Below are 13,723 nucleotides of genomic sequence, written 5' to 3' on the forward strand. Positions count from 1 at the left end.
AGTTAGGAAATGATTTTATATTTTTAATTTAACACCATTGTCCGCGCATTGATAATAACTTAATACATGTACAGTATTTAATATGTATCTTTGTTTCTGACGTGATAAGTGTTGACGCCACAGTAGTAGGCGCCACATTACGTCAGAGAGTGTGTCGATGTTTACTTTTGTTCCAGCCTAGTTCAGTTATACTGGTAACTAGTCTAGTTTGATTTTTGACAAGTCTTGCTTTTGAAAAATTAAGTTTTGAGTATCTTATGAAGATTACGGGCCGCTCTGTGTCTGTCATACGTTAAAACGCACTAGCTTTTTAGGCACTTTAGGCTACAATAACCACCGACTTTTCAGTTCTCACACGTGTCCACCGTTCGTTTGCCGTTTGCTGTCATTCTGGTTACGAAGCGACATGACGAGTAAAGTTAATGGCAGTTCGGAGCTTGCCCATACCTCAATGCTTGTGATTGTATTCTAATTGTTACGGATTATTTATTGTCATTTTTAGATTTGTTACCAGATAAACACATAAGGTTTACGGCGTAGTCCATAGTGGAAAGCATGGCAACTGCATCCATTAGATTTTTGAAGACTGTGCTTGATGGGTTACCAGTGATATTGGTATGCTTTTTCAATAGTGGTTTCGGTACAGAATTTTTTCTCTCTTGCCTCCTTCCCTTGCTCTCGTTTTATGTTTCCATCTTTTTCCTCACGGTCAGTGTATTTATCTCTTTTCACTGTTGGCAGATGATTCAAATCCCATTTCTGACACCATGTAATAAACTAAAATTTATTCCAATTATACAATATGGTAAGAGCGTGCATACACGACTCATAGTGAATAATGGAGTGCCTTCAGTCAGCATGACAATCATCAGGAGGATATCGATACAACACAAGATTAAAGGGAAAAGTTATCAAGCAACAACATGTAATAACTTTAGGGCAATTAAAGGAAAAGATAAAAAATATTGTACCGAAACCAATATTGCAAAAGCATACCGATATAACTGGTAACCGTGCACTGGAACGTTTAACATTTACCTCTGAAAAACAGAAACAACATGCACCTGACTGTAGGAAAGTATGTCAGTTTTTGTCGAGAAATCATGCGTTTAAAGAAACCAAACTTGACATGATAACGTGGGCTGAAGCACCAATTCTTTATTATAAATTGGTGTTCAAGTACTTTCTTTTTCTTTTTTTTATAAATTGATTGGTGTGAAGATAAAAAAGTTTGTTGTGCATGTTGATGAATCAAGTGTGTGCAGCTGCCAAATTTTCCACTGGCACATGCAGGCTCTGCATTTTGCTTACCAGATACAAAATGCACCTGGTGCACCCCAATTTTACTTGACCTGCACTCGGTCACCTCGAATATGGCCGTCCAGCACCATGAGGTCTCGTCGAAAAGTGCCATGCATTCCAGTCTATGGTGTGGTACGGAATTATAGTCTTCCACCTGCTTATTGTTAGGACAGTCAGGTCTGTGTGAACTGTAAAGTCTGAATTGGATGGTGTTGTTACAGCACTACATATAGTTCATTGTTAAGTAATTAAGTTGACAAAATAAGAATTATAGAAATCCCAAAGAAAGTACTTACCAATTAATAAAAGACTCTCATTACAAAAAATAGGCAGTGACAGCCTGATCAGATGAGCACTGATTATGTTTATAAAATTGAATATTCGCAATTTCATCACAAAATTAATGCAGTCATTGCAATAGAATCGTCAAAGCTCTTAAAACTCTTCGTCTGAATTCAGTAAAGGATAAGCTAGCCATACCGTTACACAAAAATGTTATATGATGCCGACTAAGACTTAAATGATAATAAATTCTACTAATCATAAAACAAACATTTTACATAATCAGCATAATTTCTATGGTATACTTCAGAATTGAAATGTTCTTTTGAAAGTGTTACTCTACCGAGTTAGTCTACCGAGGCTCTTTGGTCCAATGTGTGAATGCAAGAAATACAACTTTCACACTCACTTGAGCTGGTTTTGTTATTTTCTGATTAATTAAGGTTTACTACATTAACATGTTATAACTTATTTGAAACCTTTGCGACAAAAGTAAAAATTAAAAAAAAATAAGTATTAAGCTTTAGCTTAAACAGTAATAATTTATCATAATGCTAATTTTTATTACTGAGTAAACAACTTAGTGAAGTTGCAAAGAATAATCTTTTTTCTGCTTTAAGTCCTGATTTCTTTTCAAGAATTCCACAATATCATTGTAAAACATTTCCTTGTACTCATTTAACCAACTACCATATTTGAAAAAAATTATCAAACAAATAACAAGTGCAACTTGAAATTGTATATAGACACTTTCAGTCTTGACAATAATACCTCAGCTTTACAACTTCAAATTTCTGATTAAGCCTACGATTGAAGTCGGTGCATTCAACATGAGGTCATCTATCGCATTTTACTCATCATTTTACCTCACCTCACCTAGATAGATACAGCACAATGTGTTTGGCGGACAAATTGGAAATGCAGGTCACTACATGGTTATTGTAGAACCTGTGAAACGCATTGCGATAATGCATTACATAACTACAGTACATAACAATGTTGGCATTGTGTTGCTCTAGCATTCTGACAATGGGGGAAATCCCCAATATCTAATTTGCCCCAGATTTTTCATTTTCTTTCAGAGAGTCAACGCCAATTTTTTATTTATTACCAGATTATATGTCTATTTTTTGAATTCTCAGTCTGTTCCTTTTTTCAGAATTTTAGTCAAACTTACCATTTAAGCTGTGATGGAGCTTAGACTAGAAAATAAGGACTTAGTAAAATCACTAATCAGGCAGTCTATTATAATTAACAATTCTGTAACCAATTAACGAAGGACTTATGAGAAGTGGGCATCGAAATATTTTACAGAACAAAAATAGGCCATAACCAGAAAAACATTGAGAACTTTTGCTCTACTGAGTGCATTTAATACAAAAATACAACACTAATGAAATAAACTGTTCGTAAAACTGGTGTGATAAAATACAAGAAAATCGCAACGAAGGCTTCAGCTTTAAACTGAAAATAATCATTGAGTAAACGTTTATCGTAAATTTATCGTTTTTGTGATAACTGACACAAGCTGCTCCTATGTTTCATAACAAAATGGTGCTTTTAAAATTTGTACTTAAAACAGACTCATTGAATAAATTTTTTATTACTAAGAGAACATGACTTTTCTGTAGCAAATCACAAACTGGAATGGGATTCCGGGACAGGCTCTAAAACTGGAGGGTATTTTAATTCTATTATTGCAGCCTTTTCTTAGTAATTAACTAAAAATTACTGTAATGTAATGACTAATGAGTAACTAAAATGCCAAACAAATAGGTTTAAGCTTAGGTCAAGTAAAATTTGTTAATGATATGGTAAAAAGAGCTCTAGCCTATCGCTAACATCACCTTTGGATCACTTGTGGATTTGATTCTTGATGAATTCAATGGGCAGACAAGCGTCATATGTATGCAAACACAATTGGCATCGCATCCTGTGTGCAGACAGATTTATGTTTTCATGAAGTTTGGTAATTTGAATACATAGTTTTATAAAAACAGTTTTAAATGTAAACTTATTCATCGCTTTTCACTGTCACCTTAAGGTGACGTCAAACACCAAAATATGCCATAAAATCTTTGTTTTATTATACAATACATTTACTAAAAAAATGATTACTCAAAAAATCCTACATAGAGCTCTCTGAGATTTCGCATGTCAATTTAGTATGCTTTGGACTACCATTCCACAAAATGCCATAAAAAAACCATGATTCAAACTTTTTTAACAGAGGCGCAAAATAAACACTAGAATTTTTGGTCTAAAACCTAATTTTAGCTACTTTCATGCTAATTTTAACCAGATTCTGCACGCGACCTGGGACATTGAAGCACACCAACTGCTAGGGTAATTCCCAGGCTAGAAAACAACACCAACCATGCTGTATTCTGATTGGTCTAAAAATGTTTTTAAAGCCCTACGTAGGAGTACAACAAAATTATAGAGATCTTAGTTTTAGGATTTAGGTCATTGATGTCTCCTTAAGATATTTTGCCAGCAAGCTTTTTGAAAGCCGACTGAAATCATCTTGGTATATTTTGTTCTTGTATTGGTAATATAGCGATGTATTATTATGCAGAAACACTAAGGCAACATCTTGATTTCCAGAGGTGGCCTAGCCTACAACTTGCAGATCACTTAGTTAACAATTTCTATCAGACATTTATAGGCTAATGTAATCTCTTGCAGCCATTCCCCAAAGAAGTATGTTTGACTCAATAGATTTTAATGTGGAAAATTTTTCGTATGTTGGCTATCTCACCGGTGTTAAATCAATGAAAATAAAAGTATTTAAAAAGAGAGTTGATAAGACAGCTTCACAAAAAATTTAAGGACAATTAAAGCAGGGACTGAAACTCAAGCGTTTGAAAAATAGCACTCAACTTGAACATTTGTGAAAAAGGTTTGTGCTGGAATAAAGTTTTCTCCTTTATGGGAAATTGGTCTTTCCTTGTCGTCAGTGTGTTTGTATTGATGGTAATGACAAAAATTTGTACATGCATGAAATTTGGCATGTTTCCAGAAAACAGTTGCAAATATTACATATGAAAATTCATTAAAAATGATAAAAAATTAATTAGCGATTTTTGGCAAAATTTCACACACCGATTATTTTCATGTGTTGGCTAGTCTAACTCACATATTATATTATTTTTTGTCATGCTTTGTGCCAAGCAAAAAATACTGTGTTAACCATTATAGCATAAATGCTGAAAAATAATAACCATTATTGAATCGGAAAAAGAGGGTAAGTTACTTGAGACATGGCTAATATAATAGATGGCAGATTGCAATAATACAACTTTGTTTTAAGATAGTGGTTGCACAATACAATTGAAAAATGATAATTGATGACAACACAATATACACAAGATTATTACAAACCATAAAAAATATATAAAGATTTGTGGGGGGCAGATATTTTTGCCTACAGGAATAGAATAAACAGTAGATTTATGATTATTGCAAACTTTCAAATACTTCAGTATTGAACTGCTTGAGTTGCAGTTTTTAACCCCACTTTTATTTAAGGATAGTGCAATTTTTGCCCAAAGAATACAAGTATCATTGCCTATAGGAATAAATTAAGCAGCTAGTTTATCAGATGGCAAACTTTCATACTGCCACGTGGAATTGCATGGGTTGTGTTGGTTATGACCGTCTTTGGTTTTACAGACACTTAACTTAATGACTAATTAGTAATATATTGCTCCATTAAACATTTTTTCAACTGGTATATCTTTTGATTGGCTGCTGTCTGTTTCACTGTTTGGCAGATTTGCTTTTCGGATTGTAGTATTCGAAATTATACCTAAGTCATCCTTACTTCTCACCTTCATACTTATTTCAGTTTATTAAAAAATAAGGACATTATAACATCCTATCCAAGTTAATAAGGGTCGTTTGGTCGTCAGCAAACATAGCTTTTTTCAGGGGTTCTCAAACTTTTTAACGTGACCCATTTTTTTAAATGTACCCAACCCAACCGTTTGTTACACCATATCACAAATTAGTTGACTAAAATTAATCCGGATTCCTCAAACATTCAGAAAACTTAATCAACTTACTTCCCAGTACTAAATCACGCAAAATCATAATACATGACACCGTAATAGGTTGCAACTAAAAGGTCGAATAACTTTTACACAGTAATGACATATTTATATTATCAGCTTGCTGAAGCAAAAGCTTTTTTAAACGCACAATTTGTAAGAAAGGGCACATTGTTTTGTCATAAAATGTAATATGACAGAACAAACGCTTATTAAGAAAATTAGGAATTGGAAACAATTATGTGCAATTTCAAGCACGCTACATCAAAAACAAAATCACATCGTCATGTAAGAAATGCCTAGCGACCCAACTTTGGGTCGCAACCCATGACTAACTCGAAGTTAATTACTAGCTTATGGGGATATTGCTTATATATTTTATACGGTAGAGTATAATCGTTTAAATATATAATTATAGTTCATGCACAGAAAGAATTAAATAGCGAAATTAATAGAAAACATATTTGTGAGTTCACATTTCATTCAACGCTAGTACCATAAGGAATGCAATGGAAAACATCTTCAGTAATGAGCTTTAAACAGGAACAGGTGATAGAAAATGAAATGAATGTAGATGGGTCATTGAAAAACAAATGAATATGGCCATTAATACTAATGAGTTATTGTCCAAGAAACTTTGTTGGTTTGATTCAGCATTGAAACAAAAAACGAATTTAACAGTGCTTTTATGTTATGTGTTCATTGACCGTAGTAAGATTAGTGAAGTTCGTCTGCCACAGATTTCCACTAGCCACCAAAATATTTAATCCATTATCACAAATACTTTAAAGTAATTTACCATCATCAAATTAAACACTGCGTACAAAAAATTTTAAGAAATTTTTCTTAAGCTTCTACAGATGGATTGTTTGAATACAAGGCGGAGCTATTAGAAGACTCTTTTTTAACTACCCTTTCGCGAACGAAGCTTGCTTTATTTTCCAAGCTGTAAACTTGGACATTATGTCAACATTGTTCATTATGATGTCATAGAAGTTGTGTTTCTCATGGCGAGCATGTTGAAATTATAGGACCAGTACAGTACTTATCATTTTTCCTCTATTTCTTGCTGTCAGCACTGTGTTATTATATTTGGCAATTAAAGTTTAACTTCCTGGAAATCAGACTTACCTCCCCTTTCTGTGTTAGGGAAATGGTGATGTAGGAATTGTTATCAATGAGCTGAGCAAAGCTTAAGCACAACATAACCTCAACAATGATTCCTCACTGCTTGGAAGTTGGTTACTAAGCAAGCTTATCCTTTATAGATTTTTTATCTGGTTTCTAGTTTGTGTGTGTTGTCTCCGTTAAGAATTGTTTAACAGGAACAAGCTTAATTTTCTAACTTTCAGTAACTTCAACTATCATTTCCTTTAGGTAGGCTATCGAACAGTAGCCTGTTAGAACTGTAACCTAATAGATGCTATGAAATTTTTTATGGACCGGCATGTTGAACGGTTTTCTTTTGGTCACACCTTCCAATGGTCAAATGATTAATAGGGAAATAGAATAATAAGCACCTTCTACAAATTATGATTCCCACGTTTTTTTAAGTTATAAAATTAACGGAAACGTTAACTTCCCAGCACTAGTAAAATGTCTAATGAAGGAGTTTTAAATAAAATTAGGCTCAAAGAAAGTAAAACAAATTGTTTATCCAACCACTTTTATCCAATTCACGTCGTTGTTAATGCAAAAAAGCGATAAGCGAATAACATTATAGAACACACTCATTCGTGCCCATCTCTGCCAAAATATTTTTTCTTGATTAAACTGTTGATTTACATTTATTAGCATAAAACATGCATCTGAGCTACAACAAAGCAAATGTGTCTTGAATTGTTTTTGCAAACTGTGTTGATCGAGGTTTTGTTCAATACTGTACTCAATATACTGCAATACTCAATCGGATGTATGAGTGAGTCATAAGTGCCGAACCTGGTTACGCAAAGTATGCCAAGCACACTCTGAAATATAAAAAAAGACCAGCACAATTGGAAAATTGTGACTCGGGTCATAACGCCTTTGATAATTTTCATAAAGAAAAGCTAAGCTGCGCTGCTCGAAATGCGTGAAAAACCACCAGTTTGATCTGAACAGACTGATTCTAAAGACAATGATAGCAGGCAATCTCGATTAGCAAGGCATCAGCCAGAAAATATCCAAATTAAGCAATGTTTTTGAATAAGTGGTACGTTTACAATGTCTATGATTGATTTTGTGCCTCTCTCAGTAAAGCTTGCATTCTAAACAATTCACTTTTTCGCACTAAGTATAATCATGTTATAGTATGCCAATACTATTAATTTAAGAACTTTGCTTTGGAGGGAAGTGTTGGGAACGCGTGTTTTTTTGACGAATATTTAAGTATTAGAATTAACATTTAGTAGCAATCATTTAATTGCAGACATTTTGAGTTATCCTTTACTAACTTTCAATGCGATATGAAACGGCATAGTTCTACCGAAAAAAAATGTGGACCTGGTAGACAGAAATTCAGGCTAAAAAAAGAATCTAAAAAAAAAAAAGAATCAAATAAAACAAAAGAAAAAATATGTAAAAATTGGAACTTGCACAAAGGCTAGCTCTGTAACCGGGGCTCGAGTGATGTGGAATCATTACCAGGTTTAATTCATTCAAAGACTGTCTTTCGTTTGATGACAAACATAATCATCAGATACCAACATCCTTTTTCCTATTGTAACATAGGCTTGCATGACCAACTTACTGTTACTGGCTTTAAGATTTGTTTTGTCGTTGTTGAAACCACAGTGGCACGCAAATGCAGCTTGCACAGATATATAGTACATGCATTACAAATGATTAAAAAACCTGGCTTACCCTAATGTTTTACTGCAATTATTATACAAGTAATAACTGGATTTGACACAACCTTGCAGGCTCTAAAGTTCAGTAAAGTGGTCTAAATTGAATTCTGTTCACATATGATATCATACATCTTTTGGCATAACTTAGAATTTCAAAAGTTTGATGTCTAAATTTTCCCTATGTCCATATTTATCCAGAATCGTTGAAATTTTGTTGTTAATATCGTAAGGTCAGTTTGGAAGGAATTTTAAATGTAAGACTCAAAGATTCAATATTAACACGTAACCATATTTAATTTTCTCCCATTACGATGTACAAGTGTTGTAAAGGTCAAAAAGTTCAACATTTAAGGAAAATGAATTCCACTATTGGCTAAGTTATACCACTGTTTTTTTGTGGGATAAACCAATTGGTGAGCCAATATACAGTAGTTCAGTAGGCATGAAGTTGAAGCAAGTTTTATCTTGGGATTACTGATTACGCCCACAAATATGTAAACTTTAAAAATTACCTTTTTTATGCCAATGGTTTGAAAACACTTACAAATTTTTCTTTCTCAGAACTCCCCAAACAGGTTTACAGACCCCTACAGAACTTGAAGCTTTCTGTTTATTGGTAACATAAATGTAAGCATAAAATTGGATTTTGTCCATTTGTGACACTTTTGCAAAATAGTAATTTTCGAATAAATTTTTTCACAAACATAAAAATCGATTCTATAACGATTTGAAATAATTTTTGTGTCACTCAGGTCAAATCAACTGAAGTTTCCATGTTAACACAGGTCAAGTTGAGTCTTTTAAGCATTAAAACACAACTCTAGTCTTTCCAAAAACCTGACTCGAGTCAAGTCATTGAATCAATTCTTGCAATCTCTGTTATGTAGAACAATAGACTTTATTGTGCAGACCTGCAAGATATCTCTTAGTTACGTTGTCACGTCCAAGCTGGACCTAAGCATAGCAGAACCATAATACTTTTACAACTTTAAGCATTAATAAAGAATATCTGTTTTAGACTCGCGGTCTAGTTTAGACCAGTGCTCCGCAACCTTTTTACTTTCTAAATTTGACTAAGAATAATATATGGAATACTAGAAGACATTAGGATTTAATTTAAAGAGATACTTGTGCTTGTTTAAATTCAACCGCTCTTGATTCAGCTCAGCATTTGAAAAAGCTGAAAAACCCAATGATAATGTTTGTTACTATTTTTAGGTTGTTACCATTTTGGGTGATCCTCGTTTTCGTCATCTACTGGCTTTGGCTTACTCTGCTGGATAAAGATAAAGCTTTACCAACGGAAAAAATACAGGTTGTGCATGGAAAAAGTCTTGTAATGATGCAATTGAACTGCCCAGTTGCCCCTGGTCAATTGCTTTATCATGCACTGAAAGCGTTAACAGGTCATTTTTATTAAAAAAAATGTTAAAGTAACAAAGTTACAAGGCGACAAACTTACTTATGGAACACTTGTTTAGACATCTTGCTTCGTTGTTTTATAAAACTGAATAACCAACAATTACCAGTAAAAATTCGACATGAAAAAACTGCATGCAAGCGGATGAGCGACTATACATGCAAAATGTTTTAACGGAATTCATACACACGACATCGACGCAGGCTTGTTAGTAATAAGCTGTGTAACTTTCACATAATATTACACAGTATCACAATTTGCCAGTTTTTCAAAGGAAAGGCCAATGCTTTTATTGCACCATTAGCAGGGTTGTGATTAAGGCTTTAGCACAGCTGAATTTCAGAAATTTAATGATCATTTTGTTTTCAATTTTTGCCATGCAGAATTCACTTGACTGTGAAATAAAACATTGGTTGTTAACATTGATGTATAATTGCAATATAAACTCGATCCCACATGCCAGCCTCTTACCAAGTTTATTCCACTAAAGGTAAAATTTTAGTTGCCCTGTTTGGTTTAAATTGCTTAGACGCTTTTGAAACAAACCCAGTTAACAATAAAATTATCTATTGGAAATATTCTTTTTCCTAGCGAAAAAAAATGCACCAAAATAAGCAGGTTACTGCCCGTAAAACACAAATATACAACAGCCAATTATGCAAGTAAAGTGTTTAGTATAGCATAGGAAGTTTAACTGTGACAACACGCCCCAACGTCACGATTCGAAAACAGTTGCAAATGGTGGCTGGTAGTAGCATGCAATCAGTTGCTGAACTTGCAGATATGCTCCCAACATACTAAGAAATAAAACTGATATTAAGCTTACTGTGAAACATCTGTTATTTAGGCAAAAAATTACCTTTTAATAGTAAGTAAAATGTACATTAAGTGCACATTTTATAACGATTTGTAAAATTAACATTGAAACTGTATGCTTTTCACAGTCTTAACTAATCTGAAATTGAAAATGGAAACAAAAAATGACATAAAGCAAATAGTCTCGAAGCGATCGCTCAAAGTAGGAAAAAATAGCCGTGACAACTTTGCCTTACTGATATAAAAAGTGGTGCAAATATTGTGGATGATGGTGTTATTGATCAGTTCTTTTGGCAAACAAGTAAAAGTTTTAGTTGGTTAGCCACTTTCAATACAGACTAAGATCTAATGCACAATGTTCTCAATTTACCATATCTCCATTGCGAAAATTATTTACTGGACACTCTGTTCCAAGAGGTAAACCTATAACCATAAACCTGATAATAGGATCTAATCTTTAAAATAAAAAAAAATCCTACATTAAAATAAATTGATGATATGGTACAAGAAAAACTATAGAAGATCAATATATATGGTCGTGCATATTGGGGTTTCCACTTTATATTATATCCTTTTATTTTTCATTATTGCCTGTGAGGGAATGAAAAAGAAAAATCTAACTATTATAACGGGATGAAAAATCTGATAACTCTGCAAACAAACAATGAAAGGAAAAAGGAAGCAAAGCCTACAGGCTTAAACGTGCATGAATAAAAAAAACTTGATATCAAGAAATAATCATTAGCATGGCTACTAAACCTAGTATACAAATGTTACAAACATACAGACATAGAATAATGAAACAATGCCAAAAATACATGTAATTGTTATTTGCAGTTAAACACTGAGGCGATTAAGATAAAACTACCTGGAGTAATGTGGTAATATTGTGATGAAACATGACATGAAAAAATCACAATAAGTGACGAGGTAATAGCAATAAACAACATAAGTTGGTAAGATTTGCTGCATCTGGATGGATAGTGAAAAGAAACCCCATTCCAATGTTTGGAATCCCTTTTTTGTATCCAAAGTGAGGACACAATATCAGGGCCCTTCGGTAAACTAAACTTCTTTCGCATTGTTGTATTAAACATGCTAGTACTAAGATATAAAGTATTCACATCGCATTATGTTACATTAACATAATTGCTAAAAAGAAACCCATACACACAGAGCTATTGACAAGACATGATTAGAAAAAGATGAGTTTGAGGACATATAAAACAAGAATTAAAAAATATGAGACCAGACCTTGAGACAAGAAAATACTCGGAAGAAATTAAGGATTTACAAAAATGTGATATACCACTAGTCCATAAAAAAGATTGAAATTAACATACACAGAATTCCAGTGACCCTTCACTTCTTAAAAAAATGAATGACTTTTTTCAGGACTTTTAAATTTTATGTGATCCTGCGAGGTAATGAATTTCTTATGCATTTATAAAATGAAAATTATTTTGCAAGCAATATTTCAAAAAACATTGTCGTAATAAACAGTTGCATATTTTTCAAAGTTAAAAGTGCACCATTCATTTTGCCACATATCTCATCACATGGTTGTAAACTAGCTAACTTTTAAGATCGTTGTGTGGGGAATGTTTATCTCCGTGAGCAAAGTTTGAAAGCAAAGGGTCACTGCATAAGATGAAAATAATACATGATAAAAATGGCAAATTTATGAAATTTCGTAGGGAATTCTTAGCTACATGATTACATTAATTCTGTGCCACATAAACAGGACCTCTGGAGAGGTCCTGTTTAAAATCCACTCACTTCATACTGCAATTTCCTGCATCAAAACTTCAAAAATTACTTGAAAGTTCATTGTTGAAAATTTTCACCAAAAATCAACTTTTGTTTAGAAATTTTTTGATTTAATTTTTTTTAAAGATTTCACAAACCCACTAACCGATTTCCAAAACAATACATATTTTAAAACAGCAAAAATATTAGAATGGAACTTTCTGAAAAGTGAAAAATCCCTGTTAAAAAAAACTGTAAAACTTATAAGAGTTTATTGCACTTCATAGATTGTACATATCTTACGAAAAATTTTATTGACAAATGACAAGTACAGTAGAAAGATGGGAAACTTGGTGTCGCCCGATGGCTCCAATTCATATATAATTTTCGTATCTAGGCATGGTGTGGTGCAGTTATAATCTTGAAGTTATTGTGTTTAGTTTGTTTATGACAGTTTAAATATCAAATTTACTCTATATGGTTGGGCAACATTTTAGGCTATTAATTATTCTTGCATCATATAGCTCAGCAGTCTTCATTTTTTATTTTGTAGATGTACTTGCTATACAGTAGAAATTCACTACATTGACTGTGACTATGGTAAAATTTCTTGTATAATGGCACAATTGCAATGTCTTCTTTGCAAATCATATGTTTTACATGGAAATGAGTTCACCTATAGTGACTTCTAGTATAAGAACATTTTGTTTACAGTGACACCACATGTTTGTCTCTTGAGCTTAAAATGTCTGTATGATGACATTCCTAGGTCAAAATTAGTTGAAAATGTTTACGAAAACCATAAGCAAAAAACGATTTTTCGTTTTCTGAACAAATAACTGACTTTGCACAAAACATACTCAACCTACTGTGATGCACATAGTGTTGATTTAAATAAATGGATCCTTATGTTTGTTAAATTTCAGATATCACTGGTTTGTGAGCTTGTATGCATGTAGACTTTCACATCATGCAGTAGCCTAAATTTAGATAATACTGCAAAGTCCTTGTATTGCACTGCTGTAGCCAATTCAACAAGAATCGCTGTGTGAGGTCATGTACACCCATTTTCTTTAACTTTGCCTATTATGACATCGCTTATAGTGACGATTTTCAGAGATCTTTTTCAACAGCTTATATCAATACAAACCCATGAAACTACACCTTCAAATACCATTTCTTCAAATAACACAGAATTTTAATTATTGTTTATCAATTCACCATCTTGTTAGCATGAGATATTAAGGTGGAGTTATCAAGCAGTAAAAAACTAT

General features: G+C 33.1%; 1 protein-coding gene across 5 annotated transcripts; it reads left to right on the forward strand.

The window, feature by feature from the left end:
* The first annotated feature begins 213 nt into the window (after positions 1 to 213).
* LOC143446564 (uncharacterized) lies at positions 214 to 10,310 on the forward strand. Of its 5 annotated transcripts, none has more exons than XM_076946256.1 (3): positions 214 to 1,479; positions 9,683 to 9,870; positions 9,946 to 10,310. In XM_076946256.1, the coding sequence occupies exons 1-3, from the start codon at positions 1,427 to 1,429 to the stop codon at positions 10,056 to 10,058; spliced, it is 354 nt and encodes a 117-aa protein (XP_076802371.1). In that variant the 5' UTR covers positions 214 to 1,426; the 3' UTR covers positions 10,059 to 10,310. The 5 variants fall into 5 exon arrangements, 2 of the variants coding, with proteins under 2 accessions (XP_076802371.1, XP_076802369.1); XM_076946254.1 differs by lacking the exon at positions 214 to 1,479 and adding an exon at positions 3,297 to 3,553; XR_013113956.1 differs by lacking the exon at positions 214 to 1,479 and adding an exon at positions 1,497 to 2,508 and having other exon boundaries at positions 9,683 to 10,310.
* The last annotated feature ends 3,413 nt before the right edge of the window (positions 10,311 to 13,723 follow it).

The sequence above is a fragment of the Clavelina lepadiformis genome, chromosome 2, assembly GCF_947623445.1.
Source record: "Clavelina lepadiformis chromosome 2, kaClaLepa1.1, whole genome shotgun sequence".
NCBI lineage: Eukaryota > Metazoa > Chordata > Ascidiacea > Aplousobranchia > Clavelinidae > Clavelina > Clavelina lepadiformis.

Bases quoted from the DNA above. Each gene is read 5' to 3' on its own strand.
- LOC143446564 (XM_076946254.1), top strand. From the start codon at position 3,489: ATGTATGCAAACACAATTGGCATCGCATCCTGTGTGCAGACAGATTTA. The intron at 3,554-9,682 runs GTAATTTGAATA...TACTATTTTTAG, and splicing joins TTATGTTTTCATGAAGTTTG to GTTGTTACCATTTTGGGTGA. The intron at 9,871-9,945 runs GTCATTTTTATT...ACACTTGTTTAG, and splicing joins TGCACTGAAAGCGTTAACAG to ACATCTTGCTTCGTTGTTTT.